Source organism: Mus musculus, chromosome 1, assembly GCF_000001635.26.
Source record: "Mus musculus strain C57BL/6J chromosome 1, GRCm38.p6 C57BL/6J".
Classification (NCBI taxonomy): Eukaryota; Metazoa; Chordata; class Mammalia; order Rodentia; family Muridae; genus Mus; species Mus musculus.
In genome coordinates, this window is record NC_000067.6 from 71,072,220 (window position 1) to 71,094,248 (window position 22,029).

General features: G+C 40.4%; 1 protein-coding gene across 4 annotated transcripts in view; it reads right to left on the reverse strand.

Moving 5' to 3' along the window:
* Bard1 (BRCA1 associated RING domain 1) overlaps positions 1 to 22,029 on the reverse strand; it is a 75,607-nt gene that overhangs the window by 44,685 nt on the left and 8,893 nt on the right. For all 4 annotated transcript variants that reach the window (XR_003947336.1, NM_007525.3, XM_006495631.4 and 1 more), the window contains exons 2-4: positions 17,252 to 17,308; positions 15,890 to 16,032; positions 2,324 to 3,261 (exon numbers count right to left, since the gene is read on the reverse strand). Coding sequence is in view for 3 of the 4 variants with exons in the window: in NM_007525.3 (NP_031551.1) it covers positions 2,324 to 3,261; positions 15,890 to 16,032; positions 17,252 to 17,308 (1,138 nt within the window). In the remaining variant the exon portion in view is untranslated. The remainder of the gene's footprint in view (positions 1 to 2,323; positions 3,262 to 15,889; positions 16,033 to 17,251; positions 17,309 to 22,029) is intronic.

Below are 22,029 nucleotides of genomic sequence, written 5' to 3' on the forward strand. Positions count from 1 at the left end.
ACAATTCAGAGATTGCCTTGAGTCTCAGAAAAGACCCCTGACTTTTAAACAGTGTTGAGACTGAAAGACTATGTAAAGGACATTTGAAATTGGACTAAACACACTTTACATTGTGATGTGACTACAAGTCTATGTGGATCAGGGAGTAAAATGTGTGGCAGTTTAAATAAAAAAGGCCCCGACAGGCTCATATTCTCTGTCTCTCTGTGTGTCTGTATATCTGTCTCTGTCTGTCTGTCTCTTTTTGATACCTGCAGACCTCAAAGTAAAGCTCTCAAGCTACTCCTCTAGCACAATAATTATGAACACTCTGAAACTCTAAGTACACCCCCAAGTAAGTGTTTCCTTTATAAGAACTGTCTTCATCATGGTACCTCTTCACAGCAATAGAACAGTGACTAAGAAAGACATTGGTATCAGGAGTGGAGTGACTGGGAAAGAGTGTTTGTTTTGTGCTCTGGCTAGCCTTACACTAGCTACATAATCCAAGTTGTCCTTCAATTCACAGTAATACTCCTGCCTCAGCTTCCTGAATGCTAAGGTTACAGGTGTGAACCACTTGACCAGGCTCCAAAAAGGGTGACAATCAAGATTAATCATCACAAGTACCATGAACTGTGGCAGCTGCAAATCCACCTATGTGCAACAATACAGCAGCAGCCTGGGAAGGCCTTCCTTCTGACCTGCATAAACCCACTGCTTCCCCTTTATTGGTTTGGCTGCCTTAAAGGTCACCAAATCTGAATTCACTGTGTCAAGAAACGCCGGTCCCTGCTCCTTGCTCCATTTTATGGTAGCTGTAATATTAAGGCCCATGCAAATTATTTCTGAAGTAGGTGGACACACAGCTAAAATAAGACTGCAGAATTATAGTGCTTGACTTCCTCATATTTCTAAATAATTCATTCTTGCTCTATATGGAAAAATTAAGGTGAGAATTAAATGAAAAACACTTCTAAAAAGGTAACAACGATGATACACCCACTGATATGTCTTCTTCCCAAATCCTATCTATCAAGTTCAAACACAAGCTGAAAGCCCAGCTATTTGGTAGAGTGCCCGAGTAAGGCCCTGTGTGTTTCCCAGAATTGTAAAAACAAACAAAAAACAAACAGGTGGGAAAACACATTCGCCTCACAATAAAACTTTAAGAGAACATGATTGTTAATTAAAAAAACAATATAAATCAATGCATATTTAAATGTAGCAAATGAGAATAAGTCAATTAATAACAATAACAATATCAGATAATTAGGTTCAAGAAAACAAAATAGACAACTTTACTTTGGGCAAGACTCTTCAAGTAGACAGCCAACTGAGAAAAACTTGCACAAAGTAATGATGAACACATCAATGAAGAAAAGTCACCAGGACACCATCATGCCACAATTTTTCTACCTGTTCTACTTTGGCTTTTTTCCATGCTTAGGAAAACAGAATATAAGCTACAGTATGTGAGGGAGCCACCTGAATTCGCAAGTTGTTTTAATTGGTTTACTTGTTGTCTATGGCTATTTCTGCTCTAGAGTAATATATGGCACATACTATATAGTTTGAAAGTAAAGAACATTTTCTCTAGCAACCTCCATAAGAGTTTATTAAGCACTGGCCTAGACACTAGGCTCTAGAGATCCTCATTAATAAAGGTAAATTTTTCTTATAGTTGGAATAACATTCTCTACCAAATTAAGGGAATGCTTGATCTGTGGTCTGAAAATTCCCAGAAAGAGAGACATAGAAACTACATCAGCCTACAATCTTACTAATAGAAAACTGAATGGAGCATAATAATTATTAACTAGATAGTTTAGGAAGCATTAACCACATTACAATAGCTTATGTGTGCATATACATATTTTATACATATGACAAGAATGACCAAAACTAGAAATTTTCTAAGTCAGGCTTAAGAGAAACCAATTGAAGCATAACCAGAATTAACTCCAAATATTTGACTTGCTCAGAGTAGAGGATGCCTAGGTTGTAGCTAACGACATGGTTCCACTGCCACAGCCTCTCTCTCACCTCCATCTTCTACATTAAGGTTTTCACGGCACTGGACGTGAAGAGGAGATGGGATCCCACCCCTTCCTTATCCCCTCTTTTTCTCATCAGTGGGCCGAGGGGGCACACACAGCTTTTGTTCCATAACACACATCTATGATGACAAGCTCAAAGCAACAGAACCTATTGAACACAAACTGAAATTTCCAATTCTGTGAGATAAATTAAGTTTGTACTCTTATTATCTCAAGTATTTGTTACAGTAAGAGCCAAAAAATCTGGTCTCTTTCTAAGATTTGGTTCTGAGTAGGCAGCCTACCTTAATAGAAGCAATATGAAGTAAGGTCTCTCCTCTGTGATTTCTTTTCCTGGCTGGCATACCAGAAGACAGCTTCACTGTGGAGGGGCTTGACATCATTTGTCTGTGAGTTGAATTGTTCAGCAGAGGTGGGGGTGTGCCCGGTGAAAGGCTAAGGGGGTCATCTGATGCGTTACTCTTTCTCCTGAGTGTGACATCAACCTGTAGCTGGCCTGAAGGCAGTGAAGAGCAGTCAACCAACACTACGTTTTCTGCAAGCAATGCTGGCTCACCGATGCCTCTGCTGGTGCTCGGAATGTTGCTCCCACAACTGTCAGAAGTAGAAGTGGTAGGCCTGTGGCAGCCTTTACGATTTCCATTACTCCCTCCTGAACGAAGATCTTTTACACAGACCTTCTTCTCCGGAGTCTCTTCATTCTTGCTCACAGTGTCTGGAGACACTATATGCTCAGCCAATGGTAAAGAGACTTCAGTCAAGCTTCCAGAACATTCAGGTTCTACAACAGAACCACTTGCTAATAAGTCTATTTCACCATTTACCCGTGGTCTCTCCATAACTGGTATTTGGCTACAGGAGACAACCTTCTCTTCCTTCAGCTCCTCTTTGGAATCAAATCTACTATCCTTTGTTTCTGGCCTTAAATTCTCCTCCCTGTTGATCTTAGCTACAGATTTCTTTGGATGCTTTTTTGCAGATGTTCTAGAAGCTGTTTTAGCACTCTTAGGAACAGCTACAGGGGGAGTTGCGGAAACAAATTCATACATTGAGGCTTCCTGGGCTTTGTCGTCCTTTGCCTTTTGAGGCTGTGTTTGTACTGACACTTTAGTCACAACATATCTAACCTTCTTACTTCGAGGACTAAACCACATTTTTATTGAATTCTTCTTCCTTTCTGCATCACCAAATAAACTTGCCCTAGATGTGTTGTCTTTTGAATCTGATAGAAAAAAGGAAAAGAAACATGCTATAAGGATTAATTTCTCCACCTTGACCTACCAATGAATTCGACTTTCTGTTCTCTAAGGACTGTTACGTTTTATTCCTCTACTGCTCGACCACCAATTCCTAAATGCCTAGGATTGTTTGCTTTGTCTCTTCTTTCACCTCCCATCTTACAAACACAGCCACCAGGTAAAAAGCACCCTAAGTAAGGAAGAGGAAGTGGAAAATAAGTAAGTAGTTTTCAACCTTGCAGGAATGTAACACATGACCCTGCCTAACAATAACAGCACTTGGACTATACTGTAAAGACTCCACTTCTTCCTAGTGACATGGGTGAGTGCACTGAAGACAGTAAACAAATAAGGCCGGCTACAAGCAGAGCTATGTAACTGAACGAGGGCAGATTCCCCAAAGCCATTGAAGTGGAATTGTTGAGAAACCCATGGTCTATAGTGTTACTGAGACAGGATCTTGAAAATCATAAGAATGAGATGTCCATTCACAAAGAGACTAGACGTCTAAATTCAACAAGGCCTTTCCTCTGCAGTGATATGTAGATTTTAAAACCAAGCCACTTGTGATACAATCTCGAGTCTAGAGAACGGTCAAAATGAAATGTTACCAAGGATTGCTTCTTAAGAAGGCCTCAGGATTACAAAGACTTAAAGGTTAATCCTCAAGTCATCTGAGAAAAGTTGTATTTGGTTTTAATTTATTATTTTAAATGCAGATGATGACATTTTCAATGAAAAACAAGTCAAATCTTGATTTCTCCATGTTTATAATAAAAAGTAGAGCTGGGAAGCTAAAGAAAATTACACAGTGATAACACAGTCAATTAACTAAAAACCTCAAATCTAAAACAAAACAAAAAAAATACCAAATTTCAACATCAGCAGCATGTTTCCTAACTTATAAAAGAGCAAATAAACAGTGAACAAGTATGTAATTTATATGCATGCAATCATTTTATTGACTTGGGTACTAACACCTTTGCCTGGAAATTTTAATCACACCACTTGATCTAACTAAGCAAGGATAACCACAAACAATAACTGTAAATTCTGGATTTTATGCAGCATATCTAAGATGAAACTGAAAAGCAAAACAATTCAGTGGCTAGAACATAAATCATATTATTAACAGCTACAACTGTTTTATGGATGAACGCTTCTAAGCTTGATAAATTATCATATTCATTTCATGAAGAAAAACATTGGTCCTGCCTCTGCATAGCAAATTTCTTAATGATGACATTAAAAAAAAAATCTTACTCTCTGAATTTAAATATTTTAGAATATACAATGAAATTTAAGGAGCAGAGATATGTGTGTTACTAAGGAGCGGCATGGTCAAGGTTTTTTTTTTTTTTCTCAAAATTTAATAATAAGCATAGAAAAGAGAAGCAATTAGAAAATGTGATCCCCCTATCATTAATCTACATCAAAGGATGATAATGATGTACATTGTGCTTTCCAAATTATTCTCTATTGTAAGTTATAACACAAAACAGAAGTTGAAAAACTGACTAGCTAGCTCCTTATTTAAAAAAAAAAAACAAAAAAAAAAACAAAGTAAATCACAGGGAGGCCCTCTGTATCCCATCTGTGTGACATTAACACCTGAAGAATATTTATTCTGTAGGTTAAAATAAGTTAGAATGCATTTAGATCTATTTAAAATAACAACAGCTCCGTGGCCACCCTAGTATCCATCTCCATCCATGGTAAGAAGTCATAGCATACATGAGACACTAAGGAGTCACTTCAGAAGGATCAGGATCTCCTAAAGCTACAGCAGAGAAATGCACAGTGCGGTCTGTGAAAGCATAATCAAGGTTCTTTATTTGAGTGTCACCAGCACCTACACGGTCCACAAACGTGACCAGCACCTGCAAGGGCTGTTTAATATGATAGGTTCAAGGGAAAAATAGCAACTTTAAATTTACCTCTATTAGTAGAAAAAAGATTGTTTTAAAGAATAAGGTAAAATTACCCATAAATGGCCCTCAGAAAAATATGACAACCTCTTCTCTTTAAAGCACACTGAACCGAGGAAAATATGTGGGGATGTTTAGAAGCTCATCTTAGCACCTTCTCCTATAAATTGGCTTCATCTCCAATATACCATGCACCATGTCCACGAGCTGACAAGCTCTTCCTAATTACCCACCTTAGTTCTAGTAATTATATAGTTTATAGTAAATGCAAGTAACAAAGGTCATTTGGAAGATAAATTATGTGCTACAAATTTTTGTTTAAAGATAGAGAAACTGTGAGAGCTGCTGACCCTCCACTTGGTTCATCGTTTTCCATGTGAGCATCATCATTTGGAGTTAGTCAGGCTGCAGGAAATCACTCGGTCGCCCACCCTTATTTTAATTAAGGTGAGATCCTGTTCTTACTACAAGGAAGAGCAACCCTCACTGGTTCCCAATTTCTAGTTCCTTCTACTGCTAAAACATTTCACCACCTACTATGTAAATTTGGTTTTAAAAGGCCTCACTAAACTAAGACAGGCCCTCAGGACATGTACTAAAGAAACTATAAAGAACTGAAACAGAGGGAGCTACACCAGGGGGAAAAATCCTGAAAACTGAAAAGCCAAACACCCTTCAAAGCTGGCTTGTTTTGAGAGGACTTTTAGAAGAAAATCTGATGGTGATGTAACTTAAAATAGAAAAAATAAAAAACAAAAAACTTTACCACAAAAACAGAGGTATCAAGTAGATATATTCAATAAACTTCTCTAACATTTCTGTGATCTCCTATCAAGGTCACAAAGGCCCATTGCCAGTTTTACTTTCTTCTTTGGATTATGCATGTGTGCGTGCAAGTGAGTGAGTGTGTAAGTGGTCACACCTGTGCACGCATGAAAGGTCAGATGGTTAGAGGAGGCCCTCAGTTTTCGATGAGTTGCAGTCACAGGTGTGCATAGCACACTTGGCCTGTGGTGCAGGTGCTGGGATCTAACTCCAGTCCCACACTTCAAATGTTTATACAACTTAATTTAACAAACTTAATACCTACTAGCCACCCACCCCCAAAAGAAATGTTCAAAACAGGAAAACAGTAAAAACATATTCTAAAAAGGCTCAGGTCCTACCCTGAATCTTGCTTGAAATTTAGTTTTTCCACTGTCTACAAAATACAAAACTATACTAAGATTCAAATGCCCTCCACTCACTACAGTAAATTTCTAGTCTTACTCCTTTTTGTAACCCCAAGGTACCTAACAGCCTAGTGAGCCATAACAGATGACAATTAGCTTACAAAGTTACTCTAGCCTCCTCCCATTCTATCACTATTAAAAAGGTCAAATTATTTATTTATGCATTAAACTGTGACCTTCCTTCTACTCCTTAAATCCATACGCTGAAACCATAACTAATACCTGCAACTCCAAATGTAATCTAATTAAAGTCTAAATTAGACTCATCCAAGATGAAACTGCACTGGGGTGGGTGGGTGGGTGCCCTAATGTAACTATCATGAAGACATGCGGTGAACACGGATACGGGCCACAGATCTCCGAGAAGACACTCCTGAAGCTCAGATGTCAAGCCTCCAGAACTGAGGCAGGCTCTTTTACTTGAGCTGCCCAGTTTGTCACGTTCTGCTACAGCCATCTGCAGTGACCCAACACACTATTCCACACTAACTGGAGACAAGTCAAGTTAGGAAATTATGAGTCTCAAAAGTAGACCCCACATTTTGGAGGTGTTTGGCCAATAATCTTAATAATCAGACATGCCTATGGAATCAAATGAGAGCAACTTTCAGAGATATACTGTTCCTACTGTACAAATCATTACGGGACTCATTGGTTCCTCTCCATTCCCAACTCTGACACTGCCTAACCCTAACCCTAACCCTAACCCTAACCCTAACCCTAACCCTAACCCTAACCCTAACCCTAACCCTAACCCAAGGACCTTGACTAGGAATCACTATGTCAACTTAGTGCGTATGTTGGGTGGACAGAGGCTGATCAGATCATAGACACAATCTTTTCAACCTCTAAATACACACCATCAGACACTGTGCTTAAGGAAGAAAAGCATTCAGATGAACTAATGACATCTCCCCAATGCAGTCCTTTTCTTTTTTTTTTTTTTTTTGAAGTTTGCATGGTTTTATTTTATTTATTTTTATTTTTTTTTCCATTTTTTATTAGGTATTTAACTCATTTACATTTCCAATGCTATACCAAAAGTCCCCCATATCCACCCACCCCCACTCCCCTGCCCACCCACTCCCCCTTTTTGGCCCTGGTATTCCCCTGTACTGGGGCATATAAAGTTTGCAAGTCCAATGGGCCTCTCTTTCCAGTGATGGCCGACTAGGCCATCTTTTGATATATATGCAGCTAGAGTCAAGAGCTCCGGGGTACTGGTTAGCTCATAATGTTGTTCCACCTATAGGGTTGCAGATCCCTTTAGCTCCTTGGCTACTTTCTCTAGCTCCTCCATTGGGAGCCCTATGATCCATCCATTAGCTGACTGTGAGCATCCACTTCTGTGTTTGCTGGGCCCCGGCATAGTCTCACAAGAGACAGCTACATCTGCGTCCTTTCAATAAAATCTTGCTAGTGTATGCAATGGTGTCAGCGTTTGGATGCTGATTATGGGGTGGATCCCTGGCTATGGCAGTCTCTACATGGTCCATCCTTTCATCTCAGCTCCAAACTCCCTCTCTGTAACTCCTTCCATGGGTGTTTTGTTCCCAAATCTAAGGAGGGGCATAGTGTCCACACTTCAGTCTTCATTCTCCTTGAGTTTCATGTGTTTAGCAAATTATATCTTATATCTTGGGTATCCTAGGTTTGGGGCTAATATCCACTTATCAGTGAATACATATTGTGTGAGTTTCTTTGTGAATGTGTTACCTCACTCAGAATGATGCCCTCCAGGTCCATCCATTTGGCTAGGAATTTCATAAATTCATTCTTTTTAATAGCTGAGTAGTACTCCATTGTGTAGATGTACCACATTTTCTGTATCCATTCCTCTGTTGAGGGGCATCTAGGTTCTTTCCAGCTTCTGGCTATTATAAATAAGGCTGCTATGAACATAGTGGAGCATGTGTCCTTCTTACCTGTTGGGGCATCTTCTGGATATATGCCCAGGAGAGGTATTGCTGGATCCTCCGGTAGTACTATGTCCAGTTTTCTGAGGAACCGCCAGACTGATTTCCAGAGTGGTTGTACAAGCCTGCACTCCCACCAACAATGGAGGAGTGTTCCTCTTTCTCCACATCCTCGCCAGCATCTGCTGTCACCTGAATTTTTGATCTTAGCCATTCTGACTGGTGTGAGGTGGAATCTCAGGGTTGTTTTGATTTGCATTTCCCTGATGATTAAGGATGTTGAACATTTTTTCAAGTGCTTCTCTGCCATTCGGTATTCCTCAGGTGAGAATTCTTTGTTCAGTTCTGAGCCCCATTTTTTAATGGGGTTATTTGATTTTCTGAAGTCCACCTTCTTGAGTTCTTTATATATGTTGGATATTAGTCCCCTATCTGATTTAGGATAGGTAAAGATCCTTTCCCAATCTGTTGGTGGTCTTTTTGTCTTATTGACGGTGTCTTTTGCCTTGCAGAAACTTTGGAGTTTCATTAGGTCCCATTTGTCGATTCTCGATCTTACAGCACAAGCCATTGCTGTTCTGTTCAGGAATTTTTCCCCTGTGCCCATATCTTCAAGGCTTTTCCCCACTTTCTCCTCTATAAGTTTCAGTGTCTCTGGTTTTATGTGAAGTTCCTTGATCCACTTAGATTTGACCTTAGTACAAGGAGATAAGTATGGATCGATTCGCATTCTTCTACACGATAACAACCAGTTGTGCCAGCACCAATTGTTGAAAATGCTGTCTTTCTTCCACTGGATGGTTTTAGCTCCCTTGTCGAAGATCAAGTGACCATAGGTGTGTGGGTTCATTTCTGGATCTTCAATTCTATTCCATTGGTCTACTTGTCTGTCTCTATACCAGTACCATGCAGTTTTTATCACAATTGCTCTGTAGTAAAGCTTTAGGTCTGGCATGGTGATTCCGCCAGAAGTTCTTTTATCCTTGAGAAGACTTTTTGCTATCCTAGGTTTTTTGTTATTCCAGACAAATTTGCAAATTGCTCCTTCCAATTCGTTGAAGAATTGAGTTGGAATTTTGATGGGGATTGCATTGAATCTGTAGATTGCTTTTGGCAAGATAGCCATTTTTACAATGTTGATCCTGTCAATCCATGAGCATGGGAGATCTTTCCATCTTCTGAGATCTTCTTTAATTTCTTTCTTCAGAGATTTGAAGTTTTTATCATACAGATCTTTCACCTCCTTAGTTAGAGTCACGCCAAGATATTTTATATTATTTGTGACTATTGAGAAGGGTGTTGTTTCCCTAATTTCTTTCTCAGCCTGTTTATTCTTTGTATAGAGAAAGGCCATTGACTTGTTTGAGTTTATTTTATATCCAGCTACTTCACCGAAGCTGTTTATCAGGTTTAGGAGTTCTCTGGTAGAATTTTTAGGGTCACTTATATATACTATCATATCATCTGCAAAAAGTGATATTTTGACTTCCTCTTTTCCAATTTGTATCCCCTTGATCTCCTTTTGTTGTCGAATTGCTCTGGCTAATACTTCAAGTACTATGTTGAAAAGGTAGGGAGAAAGTGGGCAGCCTTGTCTAGTCCCTGATTTTAGTGGGATTGCTTCCAGCTTCTCTCCATTTACTTTGATGTTGGCTACTGGTTTGCTGTAGATTGCTTTTATCATGTTTAGGTATGGGCCTTGAATTCCTGATCTTTCCAAAACTTTTATCATGAATGGGTGTTGGATCTTGTCAAATGCTTTTTCTGCATCTAACGAGATGATCATGTGGTTTTTGTCTTTGAGTTTGTTTATATAATGGATTACATTGATGGATTTTCGTATATTAAACCATCCCTGCATCCCTGGAATAAAACCTACTTGGTCAGGATGGATGATTGCTTTAATGTGTTCTTGGATTCGGTTAGCGAGAATTTTATTGAGGATTTTTGCATCGATATTCATAAGAGAAATTGGTCTGAAGTTCTCTATCTTTGTTGGATCTTTCTGTGGTTTAGGTATCAGAGTAATAGTGGCTTCATAAAATGAGTTGGGTAGAGTACCTTCTACTTCTATTTTGTGAAATAGTTTGTGCAGAATTGGAATTAGATCTTCTTTGAAGGTCTGATAGAACTCTGCACTAAACCCATCTGGTCCTGGGCTTTTTTTGGTTGGGAGACTATTAATAACTGCTTCTATTTCTTTAGGTGATATGGGACTGTTTAGATGGTCAACTTGATCCTGATTCAACTTTGGTACCTGGTATCTGTCCAGAAATTTGTCCATTTCGTCCAGGTTTTCCAGTTTTGTTGAGTATAGCCTTTTGTAGAAGGATCTGATGGTGTTTTGGATTTCTTCAGGATCTGTTGTTATGTCTCCCTTTTCATTTCTGATTTTGTTAATTAGGATTTTGTCCCTGTGCCCTTTAGTGAGTCTAGCTAAGGGTTTATCTATCTTGTTGATTTTCTCAAAGAACCAACTCCTCGTTTGGTTAATTCTTTGAATAGTTCTTCTTGTTTCCACTTGGTTGATTTCACCCCTGAGTTTGATTATTTCCTGCCGTCTACTCCTCTTGGGTGAATTTGCTTCCTTTTTTTCTAGGGCTTTTAGATGTGTTGTCAAGCTGCTAGTATGTGCTGTCTCCCGTTTCTTCTTGGAGGCACTCAGCGCTATGAGTTTCCCTCTTAGAAATGCTTTCATTGTGTCCCATAGGTTTGGGTACGTTGTGGCTTCATTTTCATTAAACTCTAAAAAGTCTTTAATTTCTTTCTTTATTCCTTCCTTGACCAAGGTATCATTGAGAAGAGTGTTATTCAGTTTCCACGTGAGTGTTGGCTTTCCATTATTTATGTTGTTATTGAAGATCAGTCTTAGGCCATGGTGGTCTGATAGGATACATGGGACAATTTCAATATTTTTGTATCTATTGAGGCCTGTTTTGTGACCAATTATATGGTCAATTTTGGAGAAGGTCCCGTGAGGTGCTGAGAAGAAGGTATATCCTTTTGTTTTAGGATAAAATGTTCTGTAGATATCTGTCAGGTCCATTTGTTTCATAACTTCTGTTAGTTTCACTGTGTCCCTGTTTAGTTTCTGTTTCCACGATCTGTCCTTTGAAGAAAGTGGTGTGTTGAAGTCTCCCACTATTATTGTGTGAGGTGCAATGTATGCTTTGAGCTTTACTAAAGTGTCTCTAATGAATGGGGCTGCCCTTGCATTTGGTGCGTAGATATTCAGAATTGAGAGTTCCTCTTGGAGGATTTTACCTTTGATGAGTATGAAGTGTCCCTCCTTGTCTTTTTTGATAACTTTGGGTTGGAAGTCGATTTTATCCGATATTAAAATGGCTACTCCAGCTTGTTTCTTCAGTCCATTTGCTTGGAAAATTGTTTTCCAGCCTTTCACTCTGAGGTAGTGTCTGTCTTTTTCCCTGAGATGGGTTTCCTGTAAGCAGCAGAATGTTGGGTCCTGTTTGTGTAGCCAGTCTGTTAGTCTATGTCTTTTTATTGGGGAATTGAGTCCATTGATATTAAGAGATATTAAGGAAAAGTAATTGTTGCTCCCTTTTATTTTTGTTGTTAGAGTTGGCATTCTGTTCTTGTGGCTGTCTTCTTTTTGGTTTGTTGAATGATTACTTTCTTGGTTGTTCTAGGGCGTGATTTCCGTCCTTGTATTGCTTCTTTTCTGTTATTATCCTTTGAAGGGCTGGATTCGTGGAAAGATATTGTGTGAACTTGGTTTTGTCGTGGAATACTTTGGTTTCTCCATCTATGGTAATTGAGAGTTTGGCCGGGTATAGTAGCCTGGGCTGGCATTTGTGTTCTCTTAGTGTCTGTATAACATCTGTCCAGGCTCTTCTGGCTTTCATAGTCTCTGGTGAAAAGTCTGGTGTAATTCTGATAGTCCTTCCTTTATATGTTACTTGACCTTTCTCCCTTACTGCTTTTAATATTCTATCTTTATTTAGTGCATTTGTTGTTCTGATTATTATGTGTCGGGAGGAATTTCTTTTCTGGTCCAGTCTATTTGGAGTTCTGTATGCTTCTTGTATGATCATGGGCATCTCTTTTTTTATGTTTGGGAAGTTTTCTTCTATTATTTTGTTGAAGATATTAGCTGGCCCTTTAAGTTGAAAATCTTCATTCTCATCAATTCCTATTATCCGTAGGTTTGGTCTTCTCATTGTGTCCTGGATTACCTGGATGTTTTGAGTTAGGATCCTTTTGCATTTTGTATTTTCTTTGACTGTTGTGTCGATGTTCTCTATGGAATCTTCTGCACCTGAGATTCTCTCTTCCATTTCTTGTATTCTGTTGCTGATGCTCGCATCTATGGTTCCAGATCTCTTTCCTAGGGTTTCTATCTCCAGCGTTGCCTCGCTTTGGGTTTTCTTTATTGTGTCTACTTCCCCTTTTAGTTCTAGTATGGTTTTGTTCATTTCCATCACCTGTTTGGCTGTGTTTTCCTGCTTTTCTTTAAGAGCCTGTAACTCTTTAGCAGTGCTCTCCTGTAAATCTTTAAGTGACTTATGAAAGTCCTTCTTGATGTCCTCTATCATCATCATGAGAAATGTTTTTAAATCTGGGTCTAGATTTTCGGTTGTGTTGGGGTGCCCAGGACTAGGTGGGGTGGGAGTGCTGCGTTCTGATGATGGTGAGTGGTCTTGATTTCTGTTAGTAGGATTCTTACGTTTGCCTTTCGCCATCTGGTAATCTCTGAAGCTAGCTGTTTTAGTTGTCACTGTTAAGAGCTTGTTCTTCAGGTGACTCTGTTAGCCTCTATGAGCAGACCTGGAGGGTAGCACTCTCCTTAGTTTCAGTGGGCAGAGTATTCTCTGCAGGCAAGCTCTCTTCTTGCAAGGCAGGTACCCAGATATCTGGTGTTCGAACCAGACTCCTGGCAGAAGTTGTGTTCCACTCACTAGAGGTCTTAGGATCACGTGTGGAATCCTGTGTGGGCCCTAGTGGGTGTCAGGCGACTCAGCTGGCAAGGTAGCCGGGGCTCGAGTGGAGTGGAAGGGGTTTGTGCCCCAGATCAAGCCCGGGTAGCCTGCTTCCCTATGTACCGCAGTCTCAAGTTCCACGCGATTGGATTGGGGTAGGCGCTGTGTTCCACTCACCAGAGGTCTTAGGGTCCCGTGGGGAGTCCCGTGTGGGCCCTTGCGGGTGTTGGGCAAGACTCTGCTGTCAAGGTAGCCCGGGGCTCGAGTCTCGAGTCGAGCGGAAGGGACTTGTGCCCCAGATCAGGCCCGGGTAGCCTGCTTCCCTATGTACCACAGTCTCAAGTTCCGCGCGATTGGATTGGGGCAGGCACTGTGATCCACTCACCAGAGGTCTTAGGGTCCCGTGGGGAGTCCCGTGTGGACCCTTGCGGGTGTTGGGCAAGACTCTGCTGGCAAGGTAGCCCGGGGCTCGAGTCTCGAGTCGAGCGGAAGGGACTTGTGCCCCAGATCAGGCCCGGGTAGCCTGCTTCCCTATGTACCACAGTCTCAAGTTCCGCGCGATTGGATTGGGGCAGGCACTGTGGTCCACTCACCAGAGGTCTTAGGGTCCCGTGGGGAGTCCCGTGTGGACCCTTGCGGGTGTTGGGCAAGACTCTGCTGGCAAGGTAGCCCGGGGCTCGAGTCTCGAGTCGAGCGGAAGGGACTTGTGCCCCAGATCAGGCCCGGGTAGCCTGCTTCCCTATGTACCGCAGTCTCAAGTTCCGCGCGATTGGATTGGGGCAGGCACTGTGATCCACTCACCAGAGGTCTTAGGGTCCCGTGGGGAGTCCCGTGTGGACCCTTGCGGGTGTTGGGCAAGACTCTGCTGGCAAGGTAGCCCGGGGCTCGAGTCTCGAGTCGAGCGGAAGGGCCCTTTTCTTTTTTTAGCATTTAATTTTATCACTATGTTTATGTGCACATGACTACAGGAGTTGGACCTTCTGGACATGGAGGTGCCTGACCTGAGCACTAGGAAGCAGCACGCAGGGCCTCTACCAGAGTAGTAAGAGCTCTTAACCCACTGAGCCATCTCTAGCCCCTCAATACATTCTTTTCATAATCTTTTTATTGTATTATACCTTTTTATTCCTTTAAGTTATAATTTTATCATTTACCCCTTTCTCTTTCCTCCCTCCAACCCCTCCTACCTACACTCCCACCCTGCTTACTTTCAAATTCATGGCCACTTTTTCTTTATTGTTACTCAACAGACGCAAACAGAGTTGTTATACATATATATGTTATATACATATATGTACGTGTGTGTATCTATATATACATACATATCTATCATATACATCTATACATATATATGATAGATATGTAAATATCTATCATAGCTGCCCAAACAAGACCCCTAACAAATAACATCAATAGCCATGTTAGCACAAAAGGGGGAAAAGCTCACATGCCTCAACCCCAAATAAAGAGCTGCAGGAAACCAAGAAATGCTGGGAGCTGGAGAAGTGTCTCCCAGGTGCTTATGCAATGCCAAGTCGTCAGCTATAAAATCAGTGCACTCTTTGAGACTTTTTAAATACTTTTTAAAGCAAGTCCTTTATAAAATATATACACACCTGCATTCCATAAGTCACATTGCTAGTATAACATATTTTATCATTAAAAATGGAGACTAGCACAAAGATCAGATAACTCAATGTAAACACAGGTTAACTATGACTTACATTCTTAAAAATACAACCAGTGTCAGTAATACTTAGATTTGCCGTTTTTTAATTTTGTTCAATCACCCTTACTAGTAGCTGACAGTTACAATATTACATCAGAATACAAAGAACAAAAGACTTAAAAACACAAAGCTGACAAATTTATATTGCCACTACCAATCTCTCATGGCATCCTGCCAGACAGGGTCTCCTATAAACACATGCTAAAATAATATGATTTGGTCAATGAAAAGACAACTCCAACATCCAATTATGAAAATTCAAAACACTTTACTTTCTTTTCACAGCCAATTAGTTCTCAGCAGAAAGCACAATGCAAAGATATATAGTTAATATGCAGAGTCTAAGAACAATTTGAAAAACATTAACCCCTCATTTAGATAGAAAAGAAAATGAGTGTTAGATTTTTGCTCTTTCAAAATGTACACCTAATTAATTCAGTCTAGAAAGTGATCCTCACAAGAGTATTGTATTCTATCTTCTAACAGTGTAGCAAAGTGACTTAAGCACTGTTATAAATAAAATCACTCCAGCATCTATAGTCTATAGAAATTCCCCCACCTATAGCAAGCAGCCAGTGCCACCCTGAGCCTCCCTGGACTGACATCAAGAGATGCACTCCATTTCCCTTGCTTCTTACATTAACTACACATAAGACTGAAGGCGAGAGCTCCTAACTCCTCTGGACCTTAGGATCTCATCTATAAAGTTTACACTTAATTATCTCATTTCTCACAATGACTTTTAGAAAACTATTAACCTCGAAATGTGAACTACATCATTCAGAATTCTCTCTCCATTCTTTCTTCATGTGCTCCTTATTATTAATTTGTCCACTCTTTAACAAAACATAAAGGAATATCACTCACCTTTATTGTCATGGAGCAAATTTTGGAGCTTACTAGAAAGCTGGATCATGCTGTCCAATTGTCGGTTTATCTTGAGGTCTAGGATCCAGGCTGGGGTGTAACACACTGGGCATCCTGAGCCAACACAGTCACTTATACAACCACTTAAAAAAATTCAAAGAAAAGTCAGCAGAATCTGAACTCCAAACACTGAAGAGTAGCAACAGAAGGAAAGCATAGGTTGTTTTACATAGACTGGTAAAACGGTGCGCTCTGATAATATGGTATGGACATATATGTAAAATCTTATCAATTGACTACATAGAGACATTATTTAGCACGACAATCTGCTTAATTTTTCCCAACAAACAAATCTATGGCTCCAAAAAGCATAAGGAGATAGAGATGTGCACAAATATAGCCTCTGTATAAAGGAACAAAGACCAGAAACTTCTAAATCTGTGAGCCAAATTAAAACTTTCTCCCTATTATATATGGTGTGAATCCCAAATGAGTGCTTTAGAGCCTGTGACAGGAACATACAATATTACAAGTGTGCCTGACAGGCTCACTGTTACATTTGGCCCTCAACTAAGTAGTGCTATTTGGGGAGGTGGAACTTTAGGAGGTAGGGCCCAGCTAGAGAAATCACTACAAACAGGCCTTTGAAGGTTCCACCTAGTGCCAAATCCCAGGTCTCTGTTTCCTGCCTGCCAGGACAGAACATCTACCTCCACAGGTTCCTGCCACCAGTGTCCTCTGTCACAAGGTGTTTGAAGGATGAACACTTTCTGCCCTTGGCTTATTACCCCAAGAAGCAAAATTAGTGTTCAAGCATCTAATTAACCAAAGCTAACCACTGTAGCTGAAGCCTGTGAAACTCAGCTCAAATAGTTTGTCAGGTATTCTGTCAAAAAGGTGACCAAACGGGTGACCAAAAGGGTGGCTATCAAATGCCTATTAACTCTTCAGATCATACATTGTGAACAGCATGGAAAACCTCACTAATGGGCCACAAGACACTAGGTGGGAACAGACCCTCCCTCAGAAGGAGCAAACTCTGTCAGCATGCATCAGAACTTGACTTTCTGGCCTTCTGATCTACAACAATAAGTGTCTACTGTTGTAAGTCACTCGTGGTTGGAAATTTAAGAATTAGACTTCAATAAATTTTGAAAGATTATTAGCTCAGTCATTCAAACCAGATTTAAGAAGACACATGTGGAAAAAAGCATTATTTCCTTTCAAGAACTTAGCAGCGCTGCGTATGTTACCCTCTGAGCTTTCTTTATTTGTAGATGGAAACAGGAATAAAGGTCAACCCAAGATAACGTGCAGACATCACAACTGCATCACAGTGTGCATCAAGCTCTAACAACTCACCTACAGAAGATGTGCTCACATCCTCCTAAGCACACGGGCTCCTTCAGAATATTAGCACTGATTGAAGAAAGGACGAGATAAGCATAAGTCACTGTTAGGTATTTCATGCCCAATATTTTACAAACCCAAGACCCAACACTACCTGTTTCTCTCTTTATCAAACCAGAAAATATTAAGGATACTTTATTCCCAAGGCTTTGATTCTGCTGGTTATATACGCCATGGACACACTTGCTAAGTTCAAATAGAAACCCTCAGCACATGCTCTAGCACCGTTTATGACTTCTTTGTTGAGAGGTTAGGGAAAGGGCCAAGTGCCCAAGCACCTCCAAACGTCTTCTTCCAACGGATAAGGGATACTTTCCCTGACTGACTGGAAATGAAACTCAAATCTGAAAATGTGGCCTGCCATCCAAATGAGAGAGAATTTCTCATTTCACTCAGAGAGTGAAGAGGAGTGCCTAAGTATATAGGATGTTGGGACAAGGAGTACAAACCAGAACTTTTTCAAAACACTAGGGCATCAGGATAGCTTGATCATGATAATCCATGGGTTCCCATTTAAAATGAAGACCAAGAACACATCATTGTTTCTTGCTATAAGGAGCCATCTACCTTTTACAGAAGTTTTGAGCAAATATAACATTCTTTGAATATACAGATAATTGAAGGTCTTGTTCCTTAAGCAACTGCAGACACAAATCAAGCTGGCAGTCTGCAGACTAAAGGAGATTCAATAAGCAGAAGCAAAAGCTGTCCATCAGAACGCCTGCTCGCTCTGCAAGTCCTGGGGAAGCATGGGCTCTTACTAATATACATGCATTAAGCCCTGATGCTCAGATGGGGAATTGCATCAAGAGCACAGCACACAAGTGAAGCCTTCAAAGGATGAACGAACACTTCCTGCACTTGGCTTATTATAACAACCCTAGGACCTGTAGGTGTTTACACCATTATTATCCAATTACCTCTGCACACAACCACATATCAGTAAAACACAGTTCTCCACATTTCTGGAAAGATCAAAAGTTTCACAGTGCACATTTTAATAGATATGAACATTAAAGTAAAATTGAGCTTTCAGGAAGAGGCTAAGAAGACAGTACACAGCCCGTTATTCTCAAGCTATTAAAAATGCTGCTCACTGACATTACAAAATCCATTACTTTCAAAACCTCACAAAACCATTTTTTACCATACTACATGGGATAAATTGATAAAATGTAAGTTTGGCGACTCTGGCAATATGATGATTATAAAACAATATTTGTGCAGCCCCTATAATTTTTATTACATGAATAGGTCAAACCTAACCTCCTCTTTCATAACTAAGAACTAAATTCTACTTGCTCCTGTGTATCTCCTGTTGCAACATCCTGGCCAAACCTAACTCCAACTAGAGTGAAACTGACCATCCTTGTAGTTCCTAGGACTCACTATTCAGCCCAGACTTCCAAGCTTAATGACTCAGAGCCATCTTTACTGCTGTGCTCCTAAGATACTCATGAATGCAAGTTCATAATGCTTCGCATTCCCTGGGGCACACCTAATTTTCCTACTCTGAGAAAGCAGAAGCAGAAGGATCCTAAGTTTAAGGATAGCTTGCACCACATAATGAATTCCAGGCCACCAAAAAAAAAATGAGACTAACCAAAATAAGGGAGAGAAATAACTTTAAAAAGCAGTATTTCTTCACCTCTGTATCTCTACAATGATGAAATAAATGCTAAGCAGTGGCTACATGGTTATTCAAGCTACCTGTGCTAATCATCTCCAATGGTGTGAACCTGTGACCCTCTGGCTACCTGGTCCTCAGCCTCACCCCTTCCTCTGTCTTAAAGCCCTCCCTCAGCTACTCTTCATCCTAAGATGCTCTGCTATCAAGCTTCCATATCTTCCCAGTTTTAAGTCTGTGGCAGTCATCATTTGAATCTCCTTCCTGTCACTCACAGATAAGCATGCACAGGTAGCCTCTCCTTCAGCCCAAAAAACAGACAACCAACCAACCAAAAATATTTTGACCTGCCACCTATTCTACGGTCTCCCCCAACTCAGCTAAATGAGCTCTACAAAGTCCCATCGTTGAACGTCCCCTGGGTACTTTGGTTCTTGCTCTTCTCTGACCTCTCTGTGAGTTCACACTGATCTCATCTTCTCCTGAGGCCTGTCCTTCTAGGGAGCTGGACTTTCTTCTAGAACATCTACCTGGTTATTTCAGCACTGCCTTGGCTGCTTCACCCCCGACCCTCCATATCAGCACGTCTCCACCATGCAGTCAGCCCACAGCCTACTGGCTTTCTCGGAATTCAATGTCCAAAATCTGTTTGTAAACCTCTTATTTCCTTCCTCAGGTATCTTACATAAGTTATCCTAAGATAATTCTGAATCTTTTTTATAGTTCCTCCCCTTCACCCTAGCAATGACATGCTATCATGTAATTAGCAGTGGCATAGCATCTATGGGAAAGTGATGAGTAGACCTTTTCTAATTAGTGGTCTAGACTGGATTTCTTGAGGTTGTTAACAAACGAGAAAAGATGTGGGGAATGTCAGTGAGTTCTGTGTGGGTTCCGAGAAAAGGAACAGTGAGGAGAGTGTGATGCTAGCCATCACATCTCTAGGTGGAAAGAGAATACAGCCAACTTCAAGGGCAGGTACAAGGCAGACATTGTAGGGGTAGAGTTCATCTGTGTCATAGACAGACTTCAGGGAATGGCCAGCCTCTAGTTAGAATACCAAGACTGAAAGAACTTTACCTTCCATCTAAGAGATACTAACCAAAATCTTAAATGAACCCAACTTTAACCAAATTATTTCCGCTGCAGCAATTTCTGTTGGGTTACTTGTAAATAATGAACTGTGAAAGCAACAAACATCCTCTAGGTAAGCTTGTAAACGCTTCCAGAGATTAGGAAACCACACACTAGACCCACACCAAGATCAAGACAGCCAACGCACAGAGGAACTAGGTGAACTCCAGGCCTCGAGCCTTACAGAGGAGGAGCTACAGGAGTTCTCTAGGGAGAGAATGATTTGGGGGATGGCCACTGGTAGGCTTCCAGTGCTCCAGTGGATGGCCCCCCACCCATTCACATAGGGCAACACTAATGGAACTTAGTATGTTCAAAGAAAAACAATTCAAAGGCAATGTTAGGAGCAAGGTGGATTGGGAGACTATAGGAGGAACTGCAGGGGATAACTATGATCATATTTCATTGTATACATGTATGAAATCCTCAAAATTAAAGAAAAAATGTTTACAAAGTAAACCAGTTTTGCTGCCATAAAGGCCCCTGGATGAAGCTATTTGAACATTTCAAAAAATAAAAAAGAAATACAATTAAAATGTCACATATATTGTTTAAAAAGAAATCAGCACATAGGACTTTTCAAAGGTTATAAGAGATGAGACAAACTAGTGGAATGTAGACTTAATAATGGAAAATTACTTTGTACTTTGAGTCTCCTGATAACCTTCTACAGTACAAGGTTAATAGAAAATAAGAAAATTCAGCCTTAAGAGTAAGAAGTAAGGAAATAGCATCTAAACTAAAATAAATAAATAAATAATAATAATAAACCCTAGAAATGGGGATATGCTATTGAGAAACCTAGAGGTAAAAAAGTGAACTGAACCCAAGCTACAGACCTCAGGAGTGGTGGGAGATGAGGAATATATATATTCACCACAGCTTTCACCTTTGCCAACTATGTTCGTACACAAGCATTGAAAATCATGGTAAAAATACTCATTCCAGCTGTGGTTGTTACTGCAGAAGACCACAAGCAACTTAACTCTTTACCAGGAAGGTCACGGCTAAGCACGTCATAGCTACTATGAAGGCATATACAGAGAATCTCTTAAAAGATGCACAAGAAGCTGATGAACATGAGTTACCAGACAAGACTCAGATTTACCTGACATTCACTCCTTCAGGGGTGTTAAAGTAAACACTGTTAGACTGCAATGTCCTTCAGAATCTGGTAACAGTAAAGTCACACAGTGTGACCCTTCTTGTTGCTCCTCAGCAGAGCTCTGCTATTGTTGGGCCAGTGTCTGTGACAAATCCTACTTAGCCTCTATCCAGCTCCAGCCCCACAGCTTTGCCTGGCCTGTTCTCCAAGCCTAGACCACACTTTCTTCTACACAATAAATACGAAGGCCTAACACACTTGACACTACCCAAACACTACAAAGGGAACATAATAACAATGGCACTAGTAAACAGATAAGCAGATTTTAGTTCCATCCCAGGACCTGATGCAATTACCAGGCACATGAAGGACACTAAGCTAGCTAATTCCTTCCTAAGGATCTTAGACTCAAGTGGGGTATTATATAAACTATTAAGGCCTAGATAAAATATTAAGACCTAAATGGAACGTTAAGGCCAACATAAAATGGTAATGCCTAGGTAACTATTCCCTAGCTAGCCTGTCATGTTGTTCTGTTACTAATGAAGTAAGAAAACTTTCTCATAAGTTATTTCTGCTATTATTAGAAAACTTTCTCATGCCCAAGTTGATTACATAGTCTGCTTTGTTCTGAACTGCTTTGTATAGTTAGTTACACACAATAAGCTCAGACCCAAACAAACCACCCAGCAGCACTTCCTACACCTGTGTATAAGCTTTCATGGTATAAACTGCGCCTAGGATGGATCCCAACCTAAGAGAGGCACCTGCACCACCAAAAGAAGAAATATCTGGAATAAAACTTCCATTTTGAGTAGTGGTCAATTAAAGTTTGGTAAGACCTCCCTGGGAACTCACCTCCTA